Source organism: Oryx dammah, unplaced genomic scaffold (genome assembly GCF_014754425.2).
Source record: "Oryx dammah isolate SB20612 unplaced genomic scaffold, SCBI_Odam_1.1 HiC_scaffold_23, whole genome shotgun sequence".
NCBI classification, from domain to species: Eukaryota; Metazoa; Chordata; class Mammalia; order Artiodactyla; family Bovidae; genus Oryx; species Oryx dammah.
In genome coordinates, this window is record NW_024070207.1 from 83132587 (window position 1) to 83148619 (window position 16033).

The 16033-nt window shown below is 40.4% G+C and overlaps 1 protein-coding gene across 2 annotated transcripts in view; it reads right to left on the reverse strand.

Moving 5' to 3' along the window:
* The window catches only part of FAM120C (family with sequence similarity 120C), a 165017-nt gene that overhangs the window by 67279 nt on the left and 81705 nt on the right, over window positions 1–16033 (reverse strand). For both annotated transcript variants that reach the window (XM_040266048.1, XM_040266049.1), the window contains exons 5-9: window positions 12420–12519; window positions 11775–11851; window positions 11046–11326; window positions 9983–10256; window positions 9181–9352 (exon numbers count right to left, since the gene is read on the reverse strand). In XM_040266048.1, the coding sequence (XP_040121982.1) occupies window positions 9181–9352; window positions 9983–10256; window positions 11046–11326; window positions 11775–11851; window positions 12420–12519 (904 nt within the window). The remainder of the gene's footprint in view (window positions 1–9180; window positions 9353–9982; window positions 10257–11045; window positions 11327–11774; window positions 11852–12419; window positions 12520–16033) is intronic.

The window sequence follows — 16033 nt, forward strand, 5'->3', positions numbered from 1 at the left end:
CCAAGGGACTCTCAAGAGTCTTCTCCAACACCACAGTTCAAAAGCATCAATTCTTCGGCACTCAGTCCAACTCTCACATCCATACATGACCACAGGAAAAACCATAGCCTTGATTAGACGGACCTTAGTCGGCAAAGTAATGTCTCTGCTTTTGAATATGCTATATAGGTTGATCATAATTTTTCTTCAAGGAGTAAGCATCTTTCAATTTCATGGCTGCAGTCACCATCTGCAGTGATTTTGGAGCCCAAAAAAAATAAAGTTTGACACTGTTTCCACTGTTTCCCCATCTACGTCCCATGAAGTGATGGGACCAGATGCCATGATCTTCGTTTTCTGAATCTTGAGCTTTAAGCCAACTTTTTCACTCTCCACGTTCACTTTCATCAAGAGGCTTTATAGTTCCTCTGCACTTTCTGCATAAGGGTGGTGTCACCTTCATATGTGACGTTATTGATATTTCTCCCGGCAATCTTGATTCCAGCTTGTGTTTCTTCCAGTCCAGCGTTTCTCATGATGTACTCTGCATTTAAGTTAAACAAGCAGGGTGACAATATACAGCCTTGACGTACTCCTTTTCCTATTTGGAACCAGTCTGTTGTTCCATGTCCAGTCCTAACTGTTGCTTCCTGACCTGCATACAGATTTCTCAAGAGGCAGGTCAGGTGGTCTGGTATTCCCATCTCTCTCAGAATTTTCCACAGTTTATTGTGATCCACACAGTCAAAGGCTTTGGCATAGTCAATAAAGCAGACGTAGATGTTTTTCTGGAACTCTCTTGCTTTTTCCATGATCCAGCAGATGTTGGCAATTTGATCTCTGGTTCCTCTGCCTTTTCTAAAACCAGCTTGAACGTCAGGATGTTCACAGTTCATGTATTGCTGAAGCCTGGCTTGGAGGATTTTGAACATTACTTTACTAGCATGTGAGATGAGTGCAATTGTGCGGTAGTTTGAGCATTCTTTGGCATTGCCTTTCTTTGGGATTGGAATGAAAATTGACCTTTTCCAATGATACAGATGAACCTATTTCCAAGGCAGGAATAGAGACAGAGAGATAGAGAATGGACCTATGGACACAGAGGGGGAAGGGGAGGGTAGGATGAATCGGGAGATTAGGGTTGACATATATACACTACTATGTGTAAAACACATACACTGGGGCTTCCCTGGTGGCTCAGATGGTAAAGCGTCTCCCTGTAATGTGGGAGACCCAGGTTCAATCCCTGGGTTGGGAAGATCCACTGGAGAAGGAAATGGCAACATACTCCAGTATTCTTGCCTGGAGAATTCCGTGATTGAGGAGTCTGGTAGGCTACAGTCCACGGGGTCACAAAGAGTTGGACATGACTGAGTGATTTCACTTTGCTTCGCTTATGTGTAAAACAGATAGCTAGTGGGAACCTGCTATATAGCACAGGGAGTTCAGCTCAGTGCTCTGTGATGACCTAGATGGGTGGCATGGGTATGGGGTGGGAGGAAGTCCTAAGAGGGAGGGTATATATGCATACATATAGCTGACTCACTTCGTTGTACAGCAGAAATTAACACAACATTTTAAAGTACTTATACTCCAAAGAAAAAGTTTTTAAGTGTATAAATAATAGATGCTAGAGTGGGTGTGGAGAAAAGAGAACCCTGCTACACTGTTCATTGGAATGTAAATTGTTGCAACCACCATGAAGAACCATACTGGGGTTCCTTAAAAAACTCAAAATAGAGTTACCATATATATGATCCAGCTACTCCACTCCTGGGCATATATCCAGAAAAGATGAAAACTCTTATTTGAGAAGAGACATGCATCCCAATGTTCACAGGAGCACTATTTTCAATAGCCAAGACACAGAAGCAACCAAAAAAAAAATGTCCTCTTCATCATACTTTCCTGATGGCTCAGATGGTAAAGAATCTACCTGTAATGCGGGAGACCTGAGTTCGATCCTGGGTTCAGAAGATCCCCTGGAGGAGGGCATGGCAACCCACTCCAGTATTTTTGCCTGGAGAATCCCCATGGATATAGGAGCCTATTGGGCTATATAGGTCACAAAGAGTTGGACACGACTGAGCGACTAAGCACAGTACACAGCACATTTATCATAGGGGATTGGAATGCAAAAGCAGGAAGTTAAAAGATACCTAGAGTAACAGACAAGTTTGGCCTTTAAGTACAAAATGAAGCAGGGCAAAGGCCAACAGAACTCTGCAAAGAGAATGCACTAGTCATAGCAAACACCCTTTTTCAACAGCGTAAGAGACAACTTTATACATGGACATCACCAGATGGTCAATACTGAAATCAGACTGATTATATTCTTTCTTTGTAGCCGAAGATGGAGAAGCTGTATACAGTCGGAAAAAACAAGACCTGGAGCTGACTGTGGCTCAGATCATCAGCTTCTCATAGCAAAATTCAGGCTTACATTAAAGAAAGTGGGGAAAACCACGAGGCTAGTCAGATACAACTTAAATCAATCCCCTATAAATATACAGTGGAGGTGATGAATACATTCAAGGGATTAGATCTAGTAAACAGAGTGCCTGAAGAATATGGACAAAGTAACAATGTACATGAGATAGTGAACAAAACTGTGCCAAAGAAAAACAAAGGCAAGAAGGCACAGCGGTTGTCTGAGGAGGCTTTACAAATAGCTGAGGAAAGAAGAAAAGCAAAAAGCTAGGGAGAAAGGGAAATGTACATCCAACTAAACACAGAGTTCCAGAGAATAGCAGGGGAGAGACAAGAAGGTCTTCTTCAATGAACAATGCAAAGAGACAGAGGAAAACAACAGAAAGAGTAAGACTGGAAATCTCTACAAGAAAACTGGAAATATCAAAGGAACATTTCATCCAAAGATGGGCACAATAAAGGAAAGAAATGGTAAAGACCTAATAGAAGCTGAAGAGATCAAGAAGTGATGGAAAGATATGCAGAAGAACTGTACAAAAAGGATCTTAATGACCTGGATCTTAATAACCACAATGGTGTAGTCTCTCACTCAGAGCCAGACATTCTGGAGTGTGAAGTCAAGTGGGCCTTAGGAAGCACTCCTGCCAATAAAGTTAGGGGATGTGATGGAATTTCAGCAGAGCTATTTAAAATCCTAACTGATGATGCTATTAAAGTTCTGTACTCAATATGTCAGCAAATTTGGGAAATGCAGCAGTGGCCATAGGACTGGAAAAGGCCAATCCACTTTCCAAGTCCCAAGAAGGGCAGTACTAAAGAATGTTCAAACCACTAGACAATTACACTCATCTCCCATGCTAGTAAGGTTATGCTCAAAATACTCCAAGATAAGCTTCAGTGTTAAGTGAACTGAGAAATTCCAGATGTTCAAGCTGGGTTTAGAAAAGGCAGAGGAACAAAAGATCAAATTGCCAACATTCATTGAATCATAGAGAAAGTAAGGGAATTCCAGAAAAACATCTACCTCTGTTTCATTGACTACACTAAAGTATTAAAAAAAACTAAGATCATGGCATCCAGTCCCATTACTTCAAGGCAAATAGAAGGGGAGAAAGTGGAGGCAGTGACAGATTTCCTCTTCTTGGCCTCTATAATCACTGCAGATGGTGACTACAGCCATGAAATTAGAAGACGATTGCTTCTTGGCAGGGAAGCTATGGCGAACCTAGACATTGTGTTAAAAAGCAGACATCACTTTGCTGACAAAGGTTGGTAGAGTCAAAACTAAGGTCTTTCCAGTAGTCAGGCACAGATGTGAAAGCTGGACAATAAAGAAGGCAGAGAACTGAAGAATTGATGCTTCTGAACTATAGTGCTGGAGAAGACTCTTGAAAATCCCTTGGAAAGCAAGGAGATCAAACCAGTCAATCTTGAAGAAAATCAACTTTGAATACTCTTTGGACAGACTGATGTTGAAGCTGAAGTTCCAACACTTTGGCCACCTGACATGAACAGCCAACTCACTGGAAAAGATCCTGATGTTGGTAAAGAATGAAGACAGAAGAGGGTGACAGAGGATGAGATGGTTAGATGACAACACCGATTCAATGGACATGAACTTGGCAAAACTATGGGAGATGGTGAGGGACAGGGAAGCTGAGTGTGCTGTAGCCCACAGGTTCACGAAGAGTCATACACAACTTGGTGACTAAACAACAACAACAACAACAACACACATAGTTATATTTCTCAGCCATAAAAAAGATTGAAAATCTACCATTTGCAGCAACATGGATGGATCTAAAGAATATTATGCTTAGTGAAATAAGTCAGACAGAGAAAGACAAATATCATATGATATCACTTATATGTGGAATATATAAAAATGATGTAAAGGAACTTATTTACAAAACAGAAACACACACAGCCTTTGAAAACAGACTTAACAGTTATCAAAGGGGGATAGGGGAAATAAATTAGGAGTTTGGGATTAACAGATGAAAGGTTGTTGCTGAGCCATGAAAGACACTGGGATTTTTGGCCTTTGGAGGAGAGGAATTCAATCTGGGGCCAGTGACAAGGCTTGATTACTCAGAGCTTTTGTGTGATAAAGTTTTATTAAAGTATAAAAGAGATAGAGAAAGCTTCTGACATAGACATCATAAGGGGGCAGAAAGAGTGCCCCCCTGCTAGCCTTTAGCAGTATGTTATATACCTGTCAGCAAGCAGTTAATTAGAGAAAGGGAATGTCTCAAAACTCAGAGTGGCGCCAGGCCCCTCACCCACAACATGCATTTTGAGATAACACTAGCACAAGGTGAGTCATCCTGGGTCATAAAATGATTGACATGAATCTTGAAGAAAGGCAGGTTTCCAAGTAAACATATAGTTTCATTAACATAGATTAGGAGAACAATATATGAGTAAAACATACTGGTTTGCTGAGCCATTATCAGTTCTGAGGTTCTGAGTCTTAAGAAAGACAGAGTCTAGAGTAAATACATAGTTCAGTAACATACCTTAAGAAAACCATTTCCATAAGAAAAAAGCATTGGTTAGCTCAAAGTTTGAGAAAAGTTAAGATTAGGTGGAACCAGGTGCCATCATGGCAACACAAAATTTTAAGAGAACCCTCCTTTTAATTTTGTATAAAGAAGGAAAAATTTTCTTTTGCTGCTTAAGAGAGAGATAAAAAACATCTGACATTTGCAGCCTATTTCTTCTGTTTGTAGACTCCTGGCCTTTCTGCCTGTTACCCTCTCATAGATACACACTACTATATATAAAGTAGATAACCAACAAGGACCTACTATATATATATATATAGCACAGGGAACTATGTTGAAATATGTTCAATATCTATAATAGGAAAGAATATATATATAAAATGGAACCAATTTTGCTGTACACCTAAAACCTACACAACACAATAATTCAAGTATACATCAATAAAAAATCATTCTTCCTGTCTTTAGATTTGGAAGGGGTTGACTGTAATCTATCTCGTCATGATTTCTTTGGGTTTATACTATTTATAACTCACTCAGCTTCCCTGGTGGCTCAGCTGGTAAAGAATGCTCCTGCAATGTGGGAGACCTGGGTTTGATCCCTGGGTTGGCAAGATCCCCTGGAAAAGGGAAGGGCTACCCACCCCAGTATTCTGGCCTGGAGAATTCCATGGACTGGTATAGTCCATGGGATTGCAAAGAGTTAGGCACGACTGAGCAACTTTCACTTTCACTTTGGGGCTTCCCTGATAGCTCAGTTGGTAAAGAATCCACCTGCAATGCAGGAGACCCTGGTTTGATTCCAGGGTTGGGAAGATCCACTGGAGAAGTGATAGGCTACCCACTTCAGTATTTTTGGGCTTCCCTTGTGGCTCATCAGGTAAAGAATCTGCCTGAAATGCAAAAGACCTGGGTTTGATCCATGGGTTGGGAAGATCCCCTGTGGTAGATGAGAAAGGATACACACTCTAGTATTCTGGCCAGCCTGTATAGTCCATGCGGTTGCAAAGAGTCAGACACAACTGAGCAACTTTCACTTTCAGCTTCTTGACTCTGTAGGCTTGTTTTTGCCAAATATGAGAATATTTAAACTATTATTTCTTTAAGTAATTCTCTTCTCCTTCTGAGCTCTGATTTACACAAATATTAGATCTTTTATTATAATTCCACTGATCACTGTTCCCTTTTCAGTCTATTTTCTGTTATTGAGACTAGATAATTTCTGTTTTTCTTTCTCTAGGTTCAAAATTATTTTCTCTGTTGTCTCCAATCTGCAGTTTAACCCATCCTTTGTGTATTTTATTTCAGTTATTGTGTCTCTTAATTCTTAATTTCCATTTATTTTTCTTTGTACATTAGATCTCTTTGCTAAGACTTTCCGTTTTTAATTTGCATATCACTCACCTAGAGCCAGACATCCTGGAATGTGAAGTCAAGTGGGCCTTAGAAAGTAGCACTATGAACAAAGGTAGTGGAGGTGATGGAATTCCAGTTGAGCTATTTCAAATCCTGAATGATGATGCTGTGAAAGTGCTGCACTCAATATGCCAGCAAACTTGGAAAACTCAGCAGTGGCCACAGGATTGGAAAAGGTCAGTTTTCATTCCAATCCCAAAGAAAGACAATGCCAAAGAATGCTCAAACTACTGCACAATTGCACTCATCTCACACGCTAGTAAAGTAATGCTCAAAATTCTCCAAGCCAGGCTTCAGCAATACGTGAACCATGAACTTCCAGATGTTCAAGCTGGTTTTAGAAAAGGCAGAGGAACCAGAGATCAAATTGCCAACATCCGCTGGATCATCGAAAAAGCAAGAGTTCCAGAAAAACATCGATTTCTGCTTTATTGACTATGCCAAAGCCTTTGACTGTGTGGATCACAATAAACTGTGGAAAATTCTGAAAGAGATGGGAATACCAGACCACCTGACTTGCCTTTTGAGAAACGTGTGTGCAGGTCAGGAAGCAACAGTTAGAACTGGACATGGAACAACAGACTGGTTCCAAATAGGAAAAGGAGTACATCAAGGCTGTATATTGTCACCCTGCTTATTTAACTTCTATGCAGAGTACATCATGAGAAATGCTAGACTGGAAGAAGCACAAGCTGGAATCAAGATTGCCGGGAGAAATATCAATAACCTCAGATATGCAGATGACACCCACCCTTATGGCAGAAAGTGAAGAGGAACTAAAAAGCCTCTTGATGAAAGTGAAAGAGGAGAGTGAAAAAGTTGGCTTAAAGTTCAACATTCAGAAAACGAAGATCATGGCATCTGGTCCCATCACTTCATGGGAAATAGATGGGGAAACAGTGGAAACAGTGTCAGACTTTATTTTTGGGGGCTCCCAAATCACTGTAGATGGTGACTGCACCCATGAAATTAAACGATGCTTGCTCCTTGGAAGAAAAGTTATGACCAACCTAGATAGCATATTCAAAAGCAGAGACATTACTTTGCCAACAAAGGTCCATCTAGTCAAGGCTATGGTTTTTCCAATGGTCGTGTATGGATGTGAGAGCTGGACTGTGAAGAAAGCTGAGCCCCGAAGAGTTGATACTTTTGAACTGTGGTGTTGGAGAAGACTCTTGAGAGTCCCTTGGACTGCAAGGAGGTCCAACCAGTCCATTCTGAAGGAGATCAGCCCTGGGATTTCTTTGGAAGGAATGATGCTAAAGCTGAAACTCCAGTACTTTGGCCACCTCATGCGAAGAGTTGACTCATTGGAAAAGACTTTGATGCTGGGAGGGATTGGGGGCAGGAGGAGAAGGGGACGACAGAGGATGAGATGGCTGGATGGCATCACTGACTCGATGGACGTGAGTCTGAATGAACTCCAGGAGTTGGTGATGGACAGGGAGGCCTGGCGTGCTGTGATTCATGGGGTCACAGAGAGTCGGACACGACTGAGCGACTGAACTGAACTGAACTGAACTGAAGAATGTTCAGGGAATTCCCTAGCAGTCCAGTGGTTAGTACTTGATGCTTTCAATGCCAGGGGCCTGGATTCAGTCTCTGGTTGTGGAAATAATATCTCACAAGCCAAGGAGTGTGGCTAAAAAATAAATAAATAGAAAGAAGAAAAACAATGTTCAAAATTGTTTGTCAAAGCATTTCTTTCTCATGGCTGCTCTGAAATCCTTAGCAGGTAATTTAATCAGTTGTGTTACAGTGATTTCATTTTCTATTCATAACACAAATGTATTGATTTTCTTTACTTAGTTTGAGATCTCAGTTTGAAATCTTTCTGGTTCTTGGTATAATGAGGGATTTTCAATTCAAACCTTGATATTTTGTGTATCATTTTAAGAGACTCTTGATCTTATTTAAATTTTGTGTTTTAGCAGGTCTTTTCTGTTAACACTCTGGTGGGTGAAGGAGGATGCTGTCTCTTTACTGGCAAGTGGGAGAAGAAGTCCTAGCTTCCCACCTGGCTATGTCTGTCACCTCCACAGCAGGTGTAGGTGGCATACCTTCTTATAGTATGGCAAAGGTAGAACTCCAGGTTCTTCATTTCACCTTTGTTCGTTGGGGCAAGAGTAGGTTATAGTTTTTCTATAGTGTTTGGCTGGAATAGAATGGTTGTTAACTTAAATGCTTTCTGTATTGCTCGGTTGTTCTTTTGGGTACTTTGGTTTTCTTGGTCTGTAGCTGTTGGCATTTCTGGGCTGTGAGCTTGTCCTGTACCCCGCATGGGATATGTAAAACACGGGAAAACCCAGGGAACTTACTACTGCTTCATTCCTTGGAGCCCAAGGCCCATAGCCAATCTGTCACATCTTCACCTTCTAGAGCATCTTGTGCTTTCTAATATAGAATATCCTGAGCTTTTAGTTTTATTTAGCAGGAGGAATAGGTAAAAATACATCTACTCCATCTTCCCATAAGCAGAAATCTAGTTGGTTCTTTTGAATGTACTAATTTGACCATATTACTCTGGAGCTTAAAACATCTCAATGGCTCTAATTACCTACAAGATAAAATCTCAAAACAAAAACCACACTGAGGAGGAGAGACTACATGAGATACATCTCCACATTCCCAAAGTTCAGCATGGATCTTATAAGTAATAGTTACTCGGAATGCTTAATGATTAAAGAATTTGGGCTTAAGTTAATGTATTTCCCACACCAATATGTATTCTGCTGAATTATGCACTTTCTCAAAGACTGTTCCACAGTCAAAAGTGTGATGTTCTTGCATAGACATTTTTGTTGAGTCAAAGCTTTCAGAGAACTGTCAAAGCTAGAACCACATTTACCTTCTACAGGTAGCCGCCGCCGTATGGCCAGGCGTTCCATTTTCCGCTGTGTCTCTGCCAGACTGAAAAGAACCCCGTATACATATTGACGAGCTGACCGGAACAGGATGGCAGCTGGAGGAAGCTCCATGTTACACTCATCTTCAATACATACAGGAATCTTAATCTCACCCTAAAAAGAAAATGGTTCAGGACAAAGGAGAAAATGAGTTACCTCAAGGTTTGGAATTGAGCTGAGAAGAACAAGCAATGAACTGTAGCCTAGCTATTAAATTTTCTACTTTTATTTAGACAAAATTTCAGACTGCAAAGTTGTAAGAGCCCAGCTGAGTATTACACAGCTTAAAGCTATTCCATTTTTAAAGTCTCTGCTATGATTAACTACAGCTGACTAAATGGGTAAAATTCATCTTAGACATTCTGCTGGGGAATGGATTTGTATGGTAAGGCTAGAGGACGGGAATAGCTCAGGAGAAGTAGAGGGAGAGGTAAAGACCAAGGGTATAATGCCTCTTCTTAGAGTGTGTTCATCCCTAGACCAGACTTTACAAACATGGTACGTTGTCTTCTCCAAAAGCTTACAATTACCCTTCTCCTCTAGTCCTCATTTCCTGCACAGTCCCATCTTTTGCTGGTCTCACCTCCCTCAAGACCCTTGACACATGAAGGGTCCTAGCACACTTGGTCTCCTTTGATCTCCTTTCAGATACAAAGATCAGACTTTTCTCTGGTAACCTACAGTCCTATGAAGTTGAAGTACAGTGTGGAGAGCAGGGAGGTAAGTGTCGATGTGTTCTCTCACCTTAGTGAGGACATGGTAGATATATGGGTACATAAGACCCCTTCGATGTCTGTGTTCAGCAACCCGCAAGACTTCTGGAGCTACTGGAGGTAAGGGTGGAATGGTGATGTCCATATGGTTCCTTGTAGACATAGACAGCAGAGATGGGATGTGGGGCTCACCATCACCCAGGCTGGCATTTGAAACTCCAGCATCAATGGGCTCTACCCAAGAACCTCTGTCACTGTTTGGATCCTCCCATCCAGGCTGCGGCTGAAGTGTTTCTGTGATGTGACTAAAAGGTTTAAAAAGATAAGTGTGGAAGACAGAAAGGAGGTTAATAAAGATATTTCAACTCAAGATGTCTATTCTGATTACAAGGAATCTTACAAACCCTCTAGAAGCCAGGACACTGGGTTAGCACTAGATCTGATACCATTCCTCTCAGTGGCCATCACTATCCTCCTAGCTTCTTTCTTCAGATATAAACCAAAGCAATCAGAAATCATGGGCTCCATTCTGAGTCCTTTATACCTTACAAAAGTCATGTTTAAAGTCTGCTTATGTTCTAAGGAAATAACTACAATTAAAACCTCAAAGTAGCTCTGTCTTCCAGGAATAATCTGCTTGGAGGAATAATCTAAGAAAAATGTTATTATACAAAATCCCACTGTTTTGATCCTTAGAACCTTTTTTAGTTACCAAGCAATATAACTGCATACTCAACTGTTCTAATATTTCAACTCTATAAAACCTTGCAATTTTTTTAATGTCAATCTACTCCTCTTCACAAACTGAGAGATGACAGACATGATACATACCACACCCCTACCAGGGTGTCCCTAGCCAGCTGCTATGCTGTCTTCTACCTCAGTGGCCTGGGTATCTGAAAATTATTACCTGTACAGGGTCCAAAGTGATCATGAAGTGACAAAAACAGAGAGTTTTCCTACTTCACTTAAGTGCGAAGAGTCACAGGAAAAAGCCAGAAACACACTTTCCTACATTCCCTACCTAGGTTAAAAGTAAAAGAATAAAGATACTTCAGAAATCTATTTCCTGGGGTGCCTGTATAGCTACTTACTCAGAGCTGGCTCCTTCTGGCTCATCACCATCAGAGGAAGAGGAGTGGGAAGAGTCTGGTCCCAAAGGAGTTGAGGCCTTGGAAGTCAGGTAATTGGGAAACTGGGATGCAGAGGAATCATAAGAGATAGCCCAACTGGCAAAGGGGCTGTCCTGCAGCATGGAATCCTCAGAAAAAGCATGGGATTCCCCCAAAGCATGGGGGGAGAAGAGAAGAGAGGAGTTGGGTCCCACTGGGAATGGTGGTGGATATTTCATTTTCTGGGGCACGTGGTGAGAAAACTAAAGGACGAAACAGACACAAAAACTATTTATTTAACATTTTACCAGGCTCCAAGATGGTTCCCCCAAAGGTTGTGACACAGTGGATGAGGCCAGTGGCTGGAATTGTTGGAACACAAAGAACATACTGAGAATAACAAGAAATAATTCTAACAGTGATGTATGGACAGAATCCTTCAAAGGCAGGACAACGGACCAATCTATGTCTCTTAGAGTCATTCTTTCAATATTAGCTAATCTACATTCACAATGACCTAGTGGTTGCTGATTTGAATGTTTTCTTTAGAGTCTGCCAGCCTCAAGTTGAGAACGTGACATAGGTATATACAATCTTGACATTCTGATAATACTGAATCACTCGAACTCCTTAACTCAAGACTATGAAAATTGGGAAACAATCCTAGTCTAATGCTATCAAATGGTCTCAAGCTTCTTAAAAGACACTTACCATCGGCTTCCCAGCAGAGAGAGTGCCCATTTGATTTTGTGGAATGGGAGGATTTCCAAGGCGATTATTTCGAAAACCTGAAGCAAAGAGAAAGCGCTATCTCCTTTAGTCAATCCTAATAATTCTACTCTGTTACAATCTGGTAACCTCATATCACCTGAGAAATTATTATGACTATATGAGTTATAATTTATTGAACAGCTACTACGAGCTCCACTAAGAACCTTACATAAATTATTTCTCATGATAACAACTCTATTAAGGAGGTATCATGAGCCACATTTCATGTAAATGTGACTTGCAAAGATCACACAATGAGTACATAACAGAGGTAGAATTCAAATTCAGGCCTGACCTCCACAGACAGGGCAATTTTATGTATACCAGGCCACTACAGAGATTAGCACCAGAAGAAGCCCAAGCTAAGGAAATGGCATTGGATCCCATCTATAAATTCAAGAAATGAGGGCCCTGTTTCATGTCACCTCTCTTATTACCGGGAAATCAAAAGGCAAATGTCTATCAAATAGGAATAACTTCTAGGAGGATGCAATACAAATAAGTGATTCCACTCTGTCCCAGAAGTTCTGAGAGACTCAGTTTCTTCTACATAAAGAGCAGCCCGGGGTCAGATGGAAGCCTTACCTAGAAAGGAGGGCCCCACTGGCAGTGAAGAGAGTTTGGTTGTGACTGAATAGTACTCAACCGCTTTCTTGAATCGTTCTATTTTATCTTCTGTCCTGGACTGGATATAGGAATATCAGATGTTCAGAAGGAGAAATAACATGAGTGCCTTTTTCATGCAATTTATAATTTGAGATTCAAAATAGTGGCAGAAATCAAATGTTTAAAGAAACCCAAGACAGAAATTTTTTTTATGCTGCAGAAAAGGTTAGGTAGGGAGAGAGTATTATAGAACATTAAAGCTCAAATACTTAAAAAAATTGTTTAAAAAGTTTACTTACATTTTGTGCTATTCTAAAAAGCTTACATGATCATTAGAAAAAATATATAAAGATAGAAAAAAACTACACGGTACCATCATCCAAAGATATTTTGATGTGTTTCCTTCCACTGATTTTTAAAATTCATTTTTTGGGGGTTGAAGTACAGCCAGTTTATTTTAATATATTTCTGTGATGCTTTATGGAAAACCTCGAACAAACTTTGAGTTTTTGGCCAACCCAACATTTGTTTCTTTTCTATAGTTGATACCATACTTTATGTAAAATTTCATGTCTTGCTTTTATTATCGGAGAAGGCAATGGCACCCCACTCCAGTACTCTTGCCTGGAAAATCCCATGGATGGAGGAGCCTGGAAGGCTGCAGTCTATGGGGTTGCTGAGGGTCAGACACGACTGAGCGACTTCATTTTCACTTTTCACTTTCATGCATTGGAGAAGGAAATGGCAACCCACTCCAGTGTTCTTGCCTGGAGAATCCCAGGGACGGAGGAGCCTGGTGGGCTGCCGTTTATGGGGTTGCACAGAGTCGGACATGATTGAAGCAACTTAGCAGCAGCAGCAGCAGCAGCAGCTTTTATTATAGTACAAGATAATTTTGAATGGCTGAATATTTTATCATTGTAAGTGTATCATAAATTATTTAACTACTTCTCTAATACCCAATGTCTCAGTTATTTCTCACAATATGGCTATTATAAGTTACACAACAAAGAACATATATGTACATAAACGTTTTTTTGATTTCAAATTATGTCCTTAAGAAATGGAATTACTGGTTCAAAAGGTATGAACATTACAACCAAAACCACTTAAACATATGGAAAATCCATAATGTGAAATCACTATATATCCTCCAGAAGGGTTAAAATTTAAGATTATAAATATCTAGCCCTGGCAAGGATATGGAGTGACTGGAAGTCCAATACACTGCTCATAGGAATATACATTGGTAGAGCTGAGAAAACAGTTTGGGAGTTTCTTATTATGCTAAACATATATTTGCCATATGGCACAGCAATCCTACTCTTAAGTACTTATCCAGGAAAAATAAGTACATATGTCCACCAAAAATATAAACAAGAATACTAACAATAGCTTTATTTAATAGCACCAAACTAGAAATAATTCTATTAACAGAAGAATGGATAAATTATGATATATACATATGATAAAAAAACTGTACAGTAATAAAGAATAAAGGACTGATACATGCAACAATATGGACTAATCTCAGACATAATAATGAGTGAAAGGAGAAACAGACAAAAGAGTACATATGCACAAGTGCACTCATCTCACACGCTAGTAAAGTAATGCTCAAAATTCTCCAAGCCAGGCTTCAATAGTATGTGAACCATGAACTTCTAGATGTTCAAACTGGATTTAGAAAAGGCAGAGGAAGCAGAGATCAAATTGCCAACATCTGTTGGATCATTGAAAAAGCAAAAGAGTTCCAGAAAAATATCAACTTCTGCTTTACTAACTATGACAAAGCCTTTGATTGTGTGGACCACATCAAACTCTGGAAAATTCTTCAAGTGATGGGAATACCAGACCACCTGACCTGCCTCTTGAGAAATCTGTATGCAGGTCAGGAAGCAACAGTTAGAACTGGACATGGAACAACAGACTGGTTCCAAATAGGAAAAGGAGTACGTCAAGGCTGTATATTGTCACCCTGCTTATTTAACTTAAATGCAGAGTACATCATGAGAAACGCTGGTCTGGAAGAAGCACAAGCTAGAATCAAGATTGCTGGGAGAAATATCAATAACTTCAGATATGCAGATAACACCACCCTTATGGCAGAAAGTGAAGAAGAACTAATGAGCCTCTTGATGAAAGTGAAAGAGGAGAGTGAAAAGGTTGGCTTGAAACTCAACATTCAGAAAACTAAGATCATGGCATCTGGTCCCATCACTTCATGGGAAATAGATGGGCAAACAGTGGAAACAGTGATAGACTTTATTTTCTTGGGCTCCCAAATCACCACAGATGGTGACTACAGCCATGACATTAAAGGACGCTTGCTCTTTGGAAGAAAAGTTATGATCAACCTAGACGGCATATTATAAAGCAGAGACATTACTTTGCCAACAAAGGTCTGTCTAGTCAAAGCTATGGTTTTTCCAGTGGTCATATATGGATGTGACAGTTGGACTATAAAGAAAGCTGAGCACCGAAGAATTGATGCTTTTGAACTGTGGTGTTGGAGAAGACTCTTGAGAGTCCCTTGGACTGCAAGGAGATCCAACCAGTCCATCCTAAAGGAGATCAGCCCTGAGTGTTCATTGGAAGGACTGATGTTGAAGATGAAACTCCAATACTTTGGCCACCTGATGTGAAGAGCTGACTCATTGGAAAAGACCCTGATGCTGGGAAAGATTGAAGGCAGGAGGAGAAGCGGATGACAGAGGATGCAATGGTTGGATGGCATCACTGACTCAATGGGCATGACTTTGAGTAAACTCTGGGAGTTGGCAATGGACAGGGAGGCCTGGCGTGCTGTAGTACATAGGGTTGCAAAGAGTCGGAAATGACTGAGCGACTGAATTGACTGAACTGAAAGTCCAAGTAGAAGTGAAATTTGGGCTTCCCAGGTAGCACAAGTGGTAAAGAACCTGCCTGCCAATGCAGGAAACATAAGAGACCTGGGTTCCATCCCTGGGTCACAAAGATCTCCTGGAGGAGGGCATGGTAACCCACTCCAGTATTCTTGCCTGGAGAATCTAATGGACAGAGGAGCCTGGCAGGCTATAGTCCATAGGGTTGCACAGAGTCAGACACTACTGAAGCGACTTAGCACACATGCACAGAAGTGAAACTTACTTATGGCAATAGAAAATACCACTTATCTCTGTGGGGTTGGGGATGATTGAGAAGGGGGTTTTCCAATGTAATTTTAAAATCCTCTTGAATATAATTTATGACATTTTAATATTTCATCAAATAGAATGTAAGGTATTAAAGTCATTTCTAATTATAAATAATGTTCAAATAAGCATATTTTTACATGTTTCTTGGGTCATTTCATAGGAGATATTTGTAGAAGTGGAATTACTAGGTCAAAGGATATAGTCATTTTCATAGACTCTTGACACATGATATAAACCTCTTTCAGAAGCAGATGTCTCAAGTTATACTCTCATCATCAATGCATATGTGCTAAGTAACAGAGAAGCCTAGTGGGCTACAATCCATGGGGTTGCAAAGAGTTGGAGATGACTAAGCCACTAAACCACCAGGGACACAAATACAGATATTAAGATATCCAGGTCATCTAGCCTCACTTT